Below are 16854 nucleotides of genomic sequence, written 5' to 3'. Positions count from 1 at the left end.
TTAACGAGGCTTAAGGTGATTCTGATGTTGTCTTGCACCAGCAGAGTAGGAGTTAGTCTCTGTGGTGTCCAAGATTGAATGCCATTGGTGGTAGGACATTCTGCAAGATTTGATTTTACCCTTGGGGGAAGAAAGCAAATATTTAAAAATTTGGGGGGAAGCCACGTTTTTTTTCTGTTGCATTTATATTAAGATTTTTGTTTTTGCCAGCAAGCATGATGTTGGCCATATCTTTAGGGAGGTTTTCAGACTGTAACTCAGATTTTCACTGAGAGAGGGAAAAAGTTTGCTTCTGTATATTAAATTGGGTCTTCTCCCTCTGTGGTCACCTTCATCTCTCTTTAAATCAGCTGGATATTCCTGGCAGAATAAAGAGGAGAGGACATTATTTTGAATATAAGTAGGCCAAACATTACATGGCAGAGCTGAAGTCCTAGTGGATTATGCGAGTCTGGCTTCTCTTGATTTACCACTGTCCTGCCATTACTCTTTTTTTTGCTTAGTTTGACCCTTAACCTACAACACAGTAATCTCAACAAAGTTGGACTTTCTCCAGAAAACAAGAAGGAGGTGGAGAAGAAAGTGGCTGTGAAATCCATAGAAACCAAGAACAAGTTCTCCCAGGCGAAGCTGTTGGCAGGAGCTGTGAAACATAAGAGGTCAGCCAGCACTCACACAACTGAAATGTCCCTCTGTGTACTCTGGAATGCCACTGGTAATGGTAGCCTGAGCAAATACTTAAGCGGAAAGTCTTGGTGATGTTTCTTTAGTAGCCTTACCTCTCTCTTCCCCTCCAGATTTGGTGTCTTCTGTAGCCTTTGACCCTTGTCTGTCGGACTGTTCATTCAACAGAACGCTAGCTACTCTTCATTGGGCACCTGTCATGTGCCAGGCATTGTGTTAAGTGCTTTCCAGGAATGATCTCTTTACACAAGTCTATGAAGTACAAGTTTGATGGGTTGAGAACATTTGTCCAAGGTTACAGAGTAACAGAGGTATGGAGTTCAATATTTGGGCCTCTATTTCTAGGCAAATGAGGGAGCGAGTTCTGTGAAAAGATTTGGGTAGGGTGTAATGAGAGCAGGGAGGAGGAAACACATAACTCACTGGAGAGGGCATGTGAGCTCAGGTTGGGGAAGGTAGGGAAAGCATTAGAGGGAGATGTTGATTATATAGAACAAGTAGGGCTTTGGCGGACGAGGGAGAGGAGAAATTTCGGGCAGCGGGAGTAGCTGCTGCAAAGGCACCGTGGCCTTTGAGACCCTGGAAGCTGTGACCGCATTATAGACCTGGCTGGGGTTCTGATGTGGGGGGGCAGCACTGCCTGGAGGTTTTGATAAGTTCTGTCTTAGGTTTGCTCCTCCCTTTCTAAATCTTGAAATGGCACCAGTGATTAAATCCGGTCATTTCAGTTTGACCAGCCATACCATGGGCGAAATAATGTTAAGTTCAGATGCAGTCTGTTAGGAAAATCAGTAAGGCAACCAGCCACATGTTTTTAAGGGAGCGCATCGATGCACTCTTGTGGTTTGGTGCACCATCTATCCGCTGCAAATGTTCCTAGGACGTGGCTTACGTCTAAAAATGTCGTCATGGTTTAGCGGTGGAGGGGAGGAGTAGCAGTAACCTGAAAAGGGCCAATTACCTGAGCCATGAATTATTCCTTTCCAGTTTTCACATAAGCTTTCGTGCCTTGTCCAGTGTCTTTCAGGATTTGGCCCTGGTTCCGTTTTACTGGACTTCACCAAGAAAGGGCTCTCTAGGTGGGCAGTTAGATACCTCTCAGCAGCGTCTTGCTGCTAGCAGAATGGATGTTACAACCATCTCTTTTCCTTAGTCCTTAGATCACCTTTTATTAGATCATCGATTATTATTGTTTTTTTGTGGCAAGATGACAAATTAGTCTCCTGGGGCAGGAGTCCTAATCTACCCAGCCCTGGGTTTATTAGAATCACCTGGGAGTTTGTTACTGTGGCTTCTAGGCCTTTCATTAATTCTGGTTCATTAAGTTTGAAGTGAGGTCTGGGAGTCTGATTTTCAAAGTTCCGCAGGTGATTCTGATGCTTGTGAAAGTCTGGTGCCTGGTGTGTGCCTAGAACGTAATCAACAAAATTGAGTCCACCTCTGTGCTCCCTCTCCATTGCTTTTCTGCCTTGCTGCTCTCACACCACGTTCCCAAGTCTGGTTTATCATGTTTTTGCCTTTCTTTACTTTTAGTAGTTTCTGCGTGTGTGGGGGAGGGGGTTGTTTGTGTTTGTTTTTGTTTTGGCTACCTATATACGTATTCATAAACAGTGTAATAGCTTGCTCGTATTTGAACTTTATAAAAACAATTTCATTCTGTATGTGATCTTCTGTAAATTTGGTTTTTCACTCCAATTGTTTCTGTGATTGAAACAGTTTTGTGTGTGTTCATGTATATATAGCTGTAATTTATTCATTTTCACTGTCATATCATAGTGCTTTATGAGATACTAAAATGTGTCCATTCTCTTGTGGATGCGTGCTTGAACTATAATAAATGGTGCTGATAGGTCCAGGACGTGCTCTATTATGTATGTGCATATGTTTCTCCAGAGCTGTGCCGTTCAGTGTGGTAGCCACTTGGCCACCTGTGACTATCAAAATCTGAATTAATTGAAACTAAAATTTTCAGGGTGCCTGGGTGGCTCAGTTGATTGAGGGTCTGACTTCAGTTCAGGTCATGATCTCACAGTTCACGGGTTCGAGCCCCGCATCGGGCTCTGTGCTGACAGCTCAGAGCCTGGAGCCTGCTTCGGATTCTGTGTCTCCCCCTCTCTCTGCCCCTTCCTTGCTCATGTTCTGTCTCTCTCAAAAATAAACATTAAAAAAAAGAAAAAAAACCTAAAATTTTCAGTCCAGTTCCTTAGTCACACTAGTCACATTTCAAGTGTTAAATAGCCACAAGTGGCTAACTGCTGCCCTACCGGACAGCACAGATCAGTGATGTAGTGATTTTGTGAAATAGTGTTTCCTTGCTGTCTTAATTTGCATTTCCAGTTCACATATAGTTGACGTATTTCATATGTTTTGCCATTCAGGTGTCCTCTTCTGTGGTAGGTACGTTCAAATATTTTGCCATTTTTCTACTGGGTTATTTGTATTTATCTTAATGATTTGCAGGTGTGTTTTGTTTGTTTTTAAATATAGTCCTGACATTTCCCTATCCCCCCCAACCCCCAGTTTACAGCTTTTCTTTTTACTTTCATTAATTAATTTTAAGGTGGTTGGTTTTTAAATTCTAAGGCAGTCAGACACATAATATTATATTAATTTCAGGTATGCAGCATTATGATTTGATATATGTATATATTGTGAAATTATCACAGTAAGACTAATTAATATCCATCACCATACATGTTTACACATTTTATTTTACTTGTGATGAAAACTTCTAAGACCTACTCTTAGCAACTTGTAAATGTACACTGTGCAGTGTTATCAACTATAGTCACCCTGCTACACATTACAACACCATGACTTTTAACTGGAAGTTTATACCTTTTGAAGATAGTCAGTTTTTTTTTTAAGTTTATTTATTTTACACAGAGAGACAGAGAGAAAGCAAGCAAAGGAGGGGCAGAGAGAGAGAGAAAATGAATCCCAAGCAGGTTCCACACCGGCAGCACAGAGCCCAGCAAGGAACTCAAACTCCCCAAACATGAGATCAGGACCTGAACTGAAACCAAGAGTTGGATGCTTAACTGACTGAGCCACCCAGGTGCCCCTGAAATCAGTTTTTTTTTTTTTTTGAAGGTATGAGCTAGGGATCCCTTTTCAATTTTATTCTTCAAGTGAGTAGCTAATTTTCTAGCAACAAACACTACTGCCTTTCCCCATTGATCTTCAGTGTTACTCTGTCTTATAACAAGTTTCCAAACATATATGGCTTTGTTTGGGAGTTTTCTCTCTCTCTCTCTTTTTTTTTTTTTTTCTTTTCTTTTTCTTTTTTCTGTTCCTCGGATCTATAGGACCACTACCACTCTGTGTACTTATTGTAGCTTTATAAATAATTTTGATATCTGGTAAGGCTAGCCCCCTTATACTTTTCTCAGGGGTATTTTGTCTATTGTTGGCCACTTTGTTCTTCCATATAAATTTTAGTTAGATTTAAATTTTATTTTTTTAGTCTAAGTTTATTTTTATTTATTTTGAGAGAGAGAGTGTGTGAGCAAGCGGGGGAGGGGCAGAGTGAAAGGGAGACAGAATCTCAAGCCAGGCTCCGTGCTGTCAGCTCAGAGTAATTCATTCATTTTCACTGTCGTATAATGGTGCTTGATGCAGGGCTCAAACTCTTGAACCCATGAGGTCATCACCTGAGCCGAAGAGTCGGCTGTTTAACCGACTGAGCCACACCTAGATCTAGGCACACCTAGATTTAAATTTTCGATTAAGTTCTTCAAGTTTATTGGAATCTATTAAATGGTTTGATAAATTTATGGAGGAAACAGATCTTTATGGATATGAGTCTTTCTACACATGGTATATATACATTTATTTGTTTCCTTTAATGTTCTTCAATAAAGTCTTAAAGTTATCTTTCAAAAGCTAACAGTTGTGCATATATTTTATTAGATTATTCTTAGGCGTTTTATAATTTTTTTGTTGCTGGTTTGTAAAAGTGCAGCCAATTTTGGAGTATTTATATCTGGTCACTCAGCTCTTATTAACCTTAACAATAACTCTTTAATAACTCTTAGTAACTTTAAATTTTTATTTATTTATTTTTATTTTTTAAATGTTTTTGAGAGAGAGCATGTGCGTGTGAGCTCACAAGTGGGGGGAAGGGGCAGGGACAGAGGATCCAAAGCGGTCTCCTATGCTGAGAGCAGAGAGCCTGATAAGGGGCTCAAACTCTCCAACCATGAGATCATGTCCTAAGCCAAAGTCTGATGCTTAACCAGTTGAGCCACTGAGGTGCCCCTATTCATTTATTTTTTTCATTTATATTTTAAAATGTTTGTTTATTTTGAGAAAGAGAGCACACAAGCAGGGGAGGGGCAGAGAGAGAATCCTAAGCAGGCTCCACACTCTGTCAGCACAGGGCCCAATTCGGGGTTATTTATTTTTTTTTGAGACCGCACACAAGTAGGGGAGAGGCGGGGAGGGAGAAGCAGAAGGCCAAGCCGGTGCCACGCTCGACACAGAGCCCAGTGCGGGACTCGATCTCACAACTGTGAGATCATGACCTGAGCCAAAATCAAGAGTCAGATGCTCAACGGACTGAGTCACGCAAGTGCCCCAGTGTTTTTTTTGTTTTTCTGATTGCTGTGGTATCTGTAATTGTGTCCTTTTTCATCCCATGTATTGATGGCTTGTATTTTTATTCTTATTTTGGCTGGTTTCTTAATTTCTCCTACCTTCTTTCTCTGGGGTATTCTTTACTTCAAGTTTATTCTTTTATAATTTCTGTCATAAATGAGTGTCAGATACCTAGCTAATTAATTTTCAGCTTTTCTTTTTAGTTATAGGCACCTGGAAGTGTAATTCTTCCTCAGCTTTCACTGTATACGATTTTGTATTTCCAACTATTTTTAAATACCCATTATGATTTCTTCTTTGACTTCTGAATTAGAAACATTTTTTAAAGTTTCCAAACATCGGGGCGCCTGGGTGGCTCAGTCGGTTGGGCATCCGACTTTGGCTCAGGTCACGATCTCACGGTCCGTGAGTTCGAGCCCTGCGTCGGGCTCTGTGCGGACAGCTCAGAGCCTGGAGCCCGTTTCAGATTCTGTGTCTCCCTCTCTCTCTCTCTGACCCTCCCCCGTTCATCCTCTCTCTCTCTCTGTCTCAAAAGTAAATAAACGTTAAAAAAAAAAAATTTTTTTTTAAAAAATAGTTTCCAAACATATTCAGGTAACTCAACTATATTTCACAGGACTAAGATGAAGCTCCCCCCCTACCCCCACATTTTAACACCTTATCAGTGGTATCTTAGAATCTATGACATACAATATTTATCTTTTGTTGTTGATATCTCTCTTAATTGCATCATGGTTTATGTGTGCTAATTCTTTTGAAATTCCTTTAGACTTGCTTTGTGACCTATTCCTAAGGTTAATTTTTACAAATGTTCTGAGTGAGCTTGAGGAGAATCTGTTTATTTATTTTTTGCAAATTTCTGGGTTCTATGTAGGTACCACCAAATAAGCAGGTTAATTGTATTGTTTATATCTTCTGTGTCTTTACATATTTGTCTGCTTGCTCTGTCAGTACTTAAGTATTTTGAAATCTCCCGCTATAATGATGATTTCTTGATTTTTCTTCAGAATTCTGTTGAATATCTATTTTAACCTCTTTAATTAGAAGCATACAGGTGCAGAATTATTTGTTCATAATGAATTAAACTTTGTTTCATTATAAACTTTACCTCTTGTAATGTTTTTGGTCTTAAAGTCTGTTTTCCTAATACTGTGCCGGATAGCTCAGCCTTCTTTGGGTTTGGCCTTACTGACTCTTGCTACTCTTTGCTTTCAATCTTTCTGGGTCTTGTTTGTTTTTGTTTACTTTTGTTAAATCTTTTGGATTGTCTCATAAATATCTGATTTTAAATGGAGTATGTTCATCTGTTTTTACAGGTAGGCTTGGATTTGTTGGGATTTTTGACACAGTTTCTGCTGTCTTAATGTTGCTTGTCTTTTTACTTAAAAGATATTTTTCCTTGTATTTTTAAAAAATTAATTATGATTTTAAAAACTTCTGTTTATTCGTTTTCTTTCTACTGGTTTGGATTCACGCGGTGTTTCTGTTCTTTTGGTGGCTAACCTTGCAACTTACTAGGAGTACTTAGCACAACCTAAAGTTACATAGCTGTCTTCCTTTCCTACAAAATTATACATTGACCTTAGAACTTTACACTCTAATCACCTCTTCCTTACATGCTACTACTGTCCAGGACTTGAGTATGGTCGTGTTGAACACCACAAATTAGATTGTGTTTGCCAGTTCCTTTGTTCACTATCCCTTCCTTCTGTGATTAAAGCCTTCTTTCTGGGATCATTTCTTTCCTTGTTGAAGTGCGTTCTTTTTTTTTTTTTTTTTTTTTTTTTTTTTTTTTTTTTTTTTTTGACTGCCCTAAATATTAGCAGTAATGGTAGAGCTTGGGGTATTGCACTAAGCTACACAGCAAGGGAAGTACGTTCTCTAGACCGTCTTTCAGTGAAGGTCTTTTGAGTGACTTTCAGAATCACTAACATGTCACTAAAGAGATTTCCTTTAATCTTTAAGAACTTAAATAAATTTTCATCACGTATGAAATTGTCCAGATATTCTTCAAATCCATCTGTGGTTCTAACCAAGATGAGTGATAAGGACAACAAAGAATCTGAAGTTTAGGTGATGCCTGAAGGTCTAATGCTTCACCCCTTGAATTGGCCAGGGGTTTATGTTGTCCTTATAACAGTAATGTAACTGGAAAGGAGATTAGGAACCTGAAGTGAAGACTTTTCATTTCAGATCATCCCAGTTCTTTGAGGCTACCTAAGGCCCATATAATGGTTATTGGAATTCCTGCGTCCCAAAGTTTTAATTCCCACAATTGGACATAGCTCAAATTACCATGTTTTTTGTTACAGCTCAGAGAGCGGGAACAGCGTGAAAAGACTGAAGTCGGACACTGACCCAGATGACAAGAGTCAAGGTAGGGTGGCAGCTTTCATTTCACTGTTTACTTGTAATACACATGAACCATAGTACAGGGCTGGACCGCAGCACAGCTGTCAAGGAATGCATGGGTCTCTGAGCAAGCCGATCTAAATTTAGTTTACCAAACTGTTTTCTACCAGGCAGGATTTATACCCAAGAGTATATGTCAACTGCCCTGCCAAGCAATATGTTAGAAACCAGTGGAACTGATAAATGACAATTGTGCTTTCCCAGAAGTGCTTACAAAGCCAAAGCCCTGGTCCTATCACTTCTGCTCACAAAGCGTTTTTCTCTGTGTCCCCCAAATGTCAAGTTTCTTGATTTCACCTGGCTGGCTACCAGTGAGAGGTAGAATGCCTGGCTCTTGCTGATGGTTGGATCGGATTGAGCCTGGAAGCTTAATACAGTCTCCAGAAGCATACTTTCTTTGGTGGTTACTTCTATGCAATCAAATCTGGCACTGTATTAAGTGGCACAGAGTTGTAAGTGAAGGTGAGTGTTCCTGAGGGCTGGATCGGGGATAAGAAATCCAAGAGCGTTTTTAGCTCTACCCCTGACTCCCTGGGGGACTGAGATTCTGCGCTAAACTCAGTGGGTCATCTATAAAACAGGGCTTACATTGATTTCTCCCTCAAAATATAATGGATATTTAAAAATGTATATCTGCTGAGCACCAGTAATGGTGCGCTGTTGCTGATAACTTTTTGCTCTAGAATTACTTTTAAGAAGGACATTGAGTGAAGAGTCTTCTTTCTACGTATATATCCTCTTCCATCCAATTCTGCTTCCCAGAGAGAAACAGTATTATACATTTCTTATGTGTATATCCGGAGCTATTCTGTGTCTGTATAAGCAATTACAAATATATGCTTTTAAAATTAAAAAAATGTTTATTGAGATAACTTAAAACATATTCAAACATTGAGATAATAAGGAACCCCATCATGTAGCTTCATCAGTTTTTTTAACACATATCCAATCTTATTTATACCTCCTTAACTATAGTGTTATGAGGCAAATGTCAGACATTATATTGTCTTATCCATAATTCTTCTGTACATATCACTAAAAAATAAGGGTTCTTTGTTTTGTTTGTTTTTGACATCACAGTGATCTTTTTTTTAAATATGAAATTTATTGTCAAATTGGTTTCCATACAACACTCAGTGCTCATCCCAACAGGTGCCCTCCTCAATGCCCATCACCCACCATCCAGTGATCTCTAAATAATATCAGATAGCATATTAGTATTCATTTTCCCCAATTTTCTCACAATTTTTTTCTTGACAATTGGTTTTTCAATTATTTTTTTAATGTTTATTTGTTTTTAATTTTTTTTTTCAACGTTTATTTATTTTTGGGACAGAGAGAGACAGAGCATGAACGGGCGAGGGGCAGAGAGAGAGGTAGACACAGAATCGGAAACAGGCTCCAGGCTCTGAGCCATCAGCCCAGAGCCTGACGCGGGGCTCGAACTCACGGACCGCGAGATCGTGACCTGGCTGAAGTCGGACGCTTAACCGACTGCGCCACCCAGGCGCCCCTTAATATTTATTTTTGAGCCAGAGAGAGCAGGGGCTTGAACTCATGAACTGCGAGGTCATGACCTGAGCCGAAGTCAGATGCTCAACCAACTGAGCCACCCAGGGGCTCCATTGACAATTGGTTTTTTAAAAATCAGGATCCAAGCAAGGATCAGTCATACATTGTATCTGGCCTATATGGCTTTTAAAAAAATATTGAGATACAACTCAGTGCCATAAAATTCATTCTTTGAAAGAAGCACAATTCAGTGATTTTGTTTTAATATGTTCACAGAAATGTGTATTCATCACCACTGTTTAATTCCAAAATGTTTCATCACCCCAAAAAGAGTCCCCATGCCCATTAACAGTTATCCCCGTTCTTCCCACTGGCACAGTGGTTCTAGCCACTGGCAACCACTCATCTACTTTTCTCTCTGTGGACTTGCCTTTCCTGGATATTTCCTATAAATGAAATCATTCCATCTGCGGCCTTCTGTGTCCAGTGTCTTTTCACGTGTTTACAAAGGTCATCCATGTGGTAGCACATATCGGGACTTTTTACGCTGCATAATATTCTGTTGTATGGCATGCTGCATTCTGTCCAGTCATCAGTTGATGGGCATTTGGATTGTTCACACTTTTGGGCTACTCTGAATGATGCTGCTAAGAACATTTGTGTACAAGTTTTTGTGTGACCAGCTATTTTCACTTCTCTTGGGTGTATACCTGGGAATGGAATTTCTAGGTCATATGGTAACTCTGTGTTTATATGGTTAACTTTTTGAGGAACTGCCAAATTGTTTTCCGAAACAACTGCACCATTTTTACATTCTACCAGCAGCATGTGAAGGCTCCAGTTTCTTTATATCCTCGTCAACACTTGTTATTGTCTTTTTTATTTTGTTTATCTTTGTGGGTGGGAAGTGATACTTCATTTCTCTAATGACTAGTGGTGTTGGCATCATGTACTTATTGGTCATTTGTATATCTTCTTTGGAGAAATATTTACTCAAATCCTGAGCCTATTTTTAAATTAGGTTACTTGTCTTTTTACTGTCGAGTTTAAAGAGTTTTTTATATATTCTGGTTACTAGACACTTGTCAGATAGATGATTTACAGATATTGTCTCCCTTACTGTGAGTTACATTTTCATTTTCTTGATAGAGTCATTTGGAGCACAAACATTTTTAGTTTTGATGACATCTGACTTATCTATTTTTTCTTTGGTTGCTTGTGCTTTAGGTGTCGTATCTAAGAAACCATTGCCTAATCCACAGCCATGAAAACTTACACCTGTGTTTTCTTCTAAGTTTTATGGCTTTAGCTCTTCCATTTTGGTCTTTGATCCATTTTGAGTTAATTTTTTGTATATGGTTTGAAGTAGGGATTCATTTTCATTGTGTGTATCCAGTAGGCCCAGCACCCTTTGTTGAAGAGACTTACTTTTTCCAGACTGAACTGTCATGGCACTTTCGTTGAAAATCAGTTGACCAACATGTATGGGTTTATTTCTGGGCTCTCTCTTCTCTTCCATTGATCTGTATGTCTATCCTTATGCCGTTACCACACAGTCTTGATCATTATAGCTTTGTAGCAAGTTCTGAAATTAGGAAGTGTGAGTCCTCCAACTTTGTTCTCTTTCAAGATCATTTGGCTATGTGAGGTCCCTTGCATTTCCATATGAATTTTGGGATCAGCTTGTCAATTTCAATAACAAAGGCAGTTGGAATTTTAATAGGGATCACCTGAATCGGTAGATCAGTCTGGGAATATTGCCATCAGATAGCATCTTAACAATAGACTAGTGTGCCTTTTAAGTCTCATTTGGCCTATAGATTCTTCTTCCTTTTTATGTTTATTTTTTGCTTCCTTTGTTTTTGTGAAGAAACTGGGTCTCTTTGTCCTGTGGAGTTTCCCATGCTCTAGATCTTGTTGATTATATCTCCATGGTGTTCCTTTATTCCTGTGTTTCCTGTGAAAATGGTAACTAGATCTAGAGCTTGATCAATTCAAGTGTTTTGGCAAGAATACCTCATACGTTGTTTTGTACTTCCTGTCATCGTCATTATTTTAATTAACATACTCTGTTCATTGTTTAATTCACCTGTAGTACCTTGGGAATCATTGCATGACTGTACATAAAGAGCTTCATTCCTTTTTAAGACTATGTAGTATCCTGTTTTGTGGTTGCAACATAGTATGTTTTTTCTATTTTTTATGATGGACATTTAGATTGCTTCCATGCTTTCTCTGTCATGATGTTTTATTAAAAACTTTGTACATGCGTTATTTTTCACACCCATGATATGTTAGGTTAAATAGAATTATTGGGACAGAGAAGATATACATTTGTAATTCTGATAAATATTGTAAAATTGCCATGCAAAGAAGTTATCCCAGTTTACATTCCCATCAGCAATATAGGACTTCCATTTCACAGATGTCTTTTTAATATATAGGAAACTTGCTAATCTGGATGTGTAAATAGGATTAAGTGTATACTGTGGGCGTATACACGTGCACATACACACAAGTACATAAAACTTCATAGAAATCTTAAATGTACTTCAGCTAGCCCTGTCTGTGTCTGGTGCTTATTCCCTTGTAGGAAGTATTTGCACTAGTCAGTGGAAAGGAAAACTCGTGTGGCAGTTTTTGTTTTTGTTTTTTTTAACGTTTATTTATTTTTAAGACAGAGTGTGTGAGTGAGGGAGGGGCAGAGAGAGAGGGAGACACAGAATCTGAAGCAGGCTCCAGGCTCCAAGCTGTTGGCACAGAGCCTGATGCGGGGCTCGAATGTATGAACCATGAGATCATGACCTGAGCTGAAGTGGGACGCTTAACTGACTGAGCCACCAGGTGCCCCACTTGTGTGGCCTTTTGAAACCATCTTAGGGGGCACCTGAACGGCTCAGTTGGTTGAGCATCTGACTATTGATTTCGACTCAGGTTATGATCTCACAGTTTGTGAGTTCGAGCCCTGTGTTGGGCTCTGCACTATCAGTGCAGTGCTTCGATTTTCCCTCTCTCTCTGCTCCCCCCCTGCTTGCACTCTGTCTCTCTCAAAGTAAAATAAAATAATAATAATACTTGTTGAAAAAAAAACCATCTAAGGCAGACACCATGTTTCAGAGCCACCTTTTAATCTCTTTGTCTTCCCTTCCACTCTCACGGCAGCATTCTTACAGCTGGGCAAGAGATACCCTCTTTTGCTAGTAAGGCCCCATTGGAAGAATATCCTCTAAAAGCTTGCTTGAAAGTCTTGTCCTTCGCAGTAGAAAGCTTTGTGCCTTTGTTCCCCCCAGAAAAGAACTCTGTGACCCTAATGGAGATTCAGGTTTCCCCCATTGGGGGCTCTGGACTTAGGCTCTGAGCAGAGCCAGTGAACGCACAAGTTGGCCCCATCGACTCTCAACTCACGCATCTGTTTGAATCCCAAGAACATTCCCTATTAGTAATTTTCGGTGTTAATTTGGTATAACAACGTGGTCCTGCAAATGCAGAAGCTGGCAGGAAACTTCACCAAATGGGTGAGATCAGAGGGCACCATTTTGTTCTCTTTGGACAGTTGAACTATTTTTGGAATGAAATTTGTCAGAGTTGCAATCTCTTTTCTTTCTTGAAACCTAGATAATCGGGAGATTTGGTCTTTTGGCTTAAACTCTGCTGATGCCATTGTGGTCCAGATTTCTTGGTTTCATTTCGTGGCTGGCTTCCGTCCTTCCGTTAGGCCAGCTCTAGTCTTGCACAGGTACTCTGAACTTGATCCTCCTTTTCTATCTAAGATAGACCCTAAAATTCAATTCACCCTTGAAATTCTTAATAAAATGACATCTCATTGAACAGCTTCACATAAATTTTCTGAGTAACTGATTTATGAATCAGGTTTTTTTTTTAAAGCAAATATTTCATTTTTTTAAATATATATTTATTTTGAGAGAGAGAGAGAGTGTGTGGCAGGGGAAGGGCAGAGAGAGAGGGAGACACAGGATCCAAAACAGGCTCTGCACTGACAGCAGAGAGCCTGATGGAGCTCGAACTCATGAACCGTGAGATCATGACCTGAGCCCAACTGAGCCACCCAGGCATCCCTTAACCAAATATTTCTAACAGAATACTGAAAGTATCACTGTATATGTGAAAATAATAATACAGGGAATGTTCAAGTAATGAATAATGTACAGTTTGATGTTGGGTCCCAAATTTTCACCCCTCCCCTCCAATTTAGCTATTTGCAATGAAATGTGTAAAATATCTTTAACACATGGCAAATGCTGGCCTGCTGTGTGCTAGACCCCATGCTATGGGGACGGAGTGGTGAAGAAGGAGCCCTTGCCCTCAAGTGGCTTACAATGAGAACATACAGACAAGCAACCCGTTTTGTTGTTAGACTGTCCATTCTTCTGCAGCCTTCCTGGCTGTAAGAGTGGGGTGCCCATGAGGTTACAGAGATACATGGGGCTATTCCTCCCCAATTTAAGTAGACTATGATGCTCTTTGAACTTTTGCATTTGCTTTTCTAAAAAATTGTCTGCATTGGCAGTATATGCATAGAAAATTCAAAAGGGGCAAAAGAATAAATAAAGTTTATTTATTCATTCTAAAATTAAAAAAGTTTGGTGGGGCGCCTGGGTGGCTCAGTCGGTTAAGCGGCCGACTTCAGCCAGGTCACGATCTCGCGGTCCGTGAGTTCGAGCCCCGCGTCGGGCTCTGGGCTGATGGCTCGGAGCCTGCAGCCTGCTTCCGATTCTGTGTCTCCCTCTCTTTATGCTCCTCCCCCGTTCATGCTCTGTCTCTCTCCCTGTCTCAAAAAGAAATAAATGTTAAAAAAAAAAATTTTTTTTTAAATAAAAATAAAATTTAAAAAGTTTGGAATAAAAAAAGTTAAGTCTCCCTGTTCCCCAACCGCTCTTATGATCTCCCCAGGACAACCACTGTTACCAGTTTTATATGTATTGTTTTAGACATCGTCATGCATGTCCATGGGCATGTTCCCCTCCCTACAGATTATAGCTTACACATACCCTTGCCTCTTTCACAAAGCATAGTGGTTTGGTACCAGTACGTAGAGGCTTTACTCTTCTTCATGGCTGAATAATAGTCCATTACACTGGTCCCTTATTAATGAACCTTTCAGTTGCTACTGTCAACAGTGCCGCAGGGAATGTTCTCATATGAACATCATTTAAGATTGAAGGACGTTGCCAAACTGCCCCACATCCTCTCAGCAGCATATAAAGATGCCTGTTCCCTATACCTTCCCTCCTTATAGATTGTTTCCTCTCCCGAGTTTAAATGTCTGTTTTGCTTTTTCTGTGAACTATTTGTACCTTGTGTCCAGTTTTCTATTCGGTTGTTGGTTGGTTGGTTGGTGTCGGAAGAACCTGATCTCACGAAGAAATTGACTTTTGTGGTATTTGTTGCAAAAATCTGCCTCTGCTTTCATGTAGTCTTGTAATCACCGTCTTTACGATCAGTGTTGGCTCTCAGGCCACGTTCTTACATCTCTGTGTTTCAACACTGCCTTTCTTCAGCAGCTTCTTTTTCCCCTATTAGAACTTCCTGTAAGACCAGCAAATCCACTGAGCTTCTCAACCCTGTGTACTGGCCGCTGGAGGTCTCTTCTTGCTTCTCAGTGGTAGTTTTGACTTCCTCCTGATTTCATATACGTGGAACCATGTATCCTTTTCACATTTACATAAAGTGTCAGTTAGGGGCTTGTAAAGGCAAAAGCCAGGAAGGTATATGCTTGTCAGCCTGAGACACTGAGGTTTAAAGTCCAGCACTTAGTCTACAGTGAGCTCTGGTATCATTCTAGTACATTATTTTTTGATTCAGATTTAGTTTAACGTTTTCTACTCTAAGTGGCCTTTAACCTTGGCCTGGTCATTTGACCTCCTTCATCAGTAAGATAGGGATACCTACATAGCAGGTTGTTGTAGTGATTCATTGAGTCCGGAAACATTTAGAGGCAACAGGAGTGGTGGAGTAGAGTCCTTAACTTCTCTTTTTACTTCTAAGTGCCGTATTCCCCTGGATTGAGGCTTTCCATCACTGGGGTGCTGCAGTGACTCTGGGTTTCCCGGAGCAAAAAGAGCCTTAGCTACGTGGTCACATTCTGCATGGCTTTAAAATGTTCTCTGAGTGTGGCTTCAGTTTTCTCAGTTGTAAAAGAGGAACACAGCTGTCCGATGCAGGGGACAGTAATGATGACTGCACAGAGCGGTTTGGGGCTTCAGGGTAGAGCCCGAGGCGCTGTGCCCCACATGTGGAAAGTACCCTGTGAATTTTGGGCAAAATGGTGAAGTCACAGTGCTTCCTCCTGTTTTGCAGAAGCCCCGTCCTGCATGTCTCTTGGAAGCACGTCCCTGAGCACTCCTTCCATCCACTGCCCCTCTGCCGCGGTCTGTATTGGCATCCTCCCAGGCTTGGGTGCCTATTCCGGCAGCAGCGACTCCGAGTCCAGCTCAGACAGTGAAGGCACCATCAACGCCACTGGCAAGATCGTCTCCTCCATCTTCCGAACCAACACCTTCCTCGAGGCCCCCTAGCTCCCGTGTCCCTCCCAAGCTCCTGCCCAAGAGTAGACCGGACGGTTTGTTCTGCCTACGGGCATTACCTCCCTCAGAACTCCTTTGCCTGCTTCCTGTGCACACCGTGACATTTTTAACCTCATCTAAAAATGTGCCAGAGTCCACTTGTGGCCCGACTTGTGTTTGGTTTCTCTTTTCACTCCAGTGCAGATGTCCAGACCTGTCCTGCTGCGTCTTTCCTTGCTGATGTGCTGGGGGGAGGGGAGGAGGGCTCAGCAGAAATTCCACTGAAAATGCCCTGGGAAGATAGGCACCCACTGGTGTGCAGAGTGTTTGGATCATGTTGCTTTCTTTTTTTCCTTTCCCAACAGCACAAAGAAGCAAGGGCAGTTATTGGACAGGTACTATTTAAACATTCGGCTCTAGATGACCATCCCGTTTGGTTGTACTGCATTGTGGAACACATGGGGGACGGGGGTGGGTGGGAGAAATGAGCCGGGTGACGGAATGGCGACCTCCCTTGGAACTAACCAATTCTCGATGTTGTGTGACTAAGTAAAGATTCTGAACTGCGTCTGCAGGGAGTGTCACTTAACACTCATCACTTATTGTGAAATTTCTCCTTATTCTTCCTTCCTTTTCCTTCTCCTTTGCCTTCCTCCCTCCATCCAGTGGTGTTTAAGACTCTAAAGCTTGGAGAAACAAACAGGCCTTATCTCATCGTGGCCAGGAAGCAGAAGTGCTGTTTAGGTGTGTAGATGCAAGGACTTACTTCTGGCAGCTTGTAGGATCCTGAGTGCACACCAGTGGGACACACCTGCATCTTCTGCCCCTGCTGGGTACTGTCGAGGCCCCTCTCCATTTGGTACATTTATAGTTGTGGCTTCTAACCACGGAAGCTATTACTGGCCTAAAGGTGCTGCCCTGTCCTTTCCTCCCCTCTGCTCTTTCCCCTTTGCACACAGGGCAGCTTTAAGGCTGTGAGCAGCGAAGACTTAGAGGTACTGTCCCATCTCGGTCTCCTAAAGGGAAGCAGGCACTTTCCCTCCAGGATGGAGGCAGATGAGGTATGAAGGCCTTATGGACCGAGGGAGGCATGGGCTTTAAAAAAAAAAAAAAACAAACGGCT

The 16854-nt window shown here is 41.0% G+C and overlaps 1 protein-coding gene across 6 annotated transcripts in view; it reads left to right on the top strand.

The window, feature by feature from the left end:
- PSME3IP1 (proteasome activator subunit 3 interacting protein 1) overlaps positions 1-15889 on the top strand; it is a 31831-nt gene extending 15942 nt beyond the window's left edge. For all 6 annotated transcript variants that reach the window (XM_006941530.5, XM_006941535.4, XM_006941536.5 and 3 more), the window contains exons 5-7: positions 526-659; positions 7596-7660; positions 15526-15889. In XM_006941530.5, the coding sequence (XP_006941592.2) occupies positions 526-659; positions 7596-7660; positions 15526-15743 (417 nt within the window). In that variant the 3' untranslated portion in view covers positions 15744-15889. The remainder of the gene's footprint in view (positions 1-525; positions 660-7595; positions 7661-15525) is intronic.
- The last annotated feature ends 965 nt before the right edge of the window (positions 15890-16854 follow it).

Source organism: Felis catus, chromosome E2, assembly GCF_018350175.1.
Source record: "Felis catus isolate Fca126 chromosome E2, F.catus_Fca126_mat1.0, whole genome shotgun sequence".
Classification (NCBI taxonomy): domain Eukaryota; kingdom Metazoa; phylum Chordata; class Mammalia; order Carnivora; family Felidae; genus Felis; species Felis catus.
Note: the sequence above shows the minus strand (reverse complement) of the source record. Positions and strands in the feature narration are given on the sequence as shown.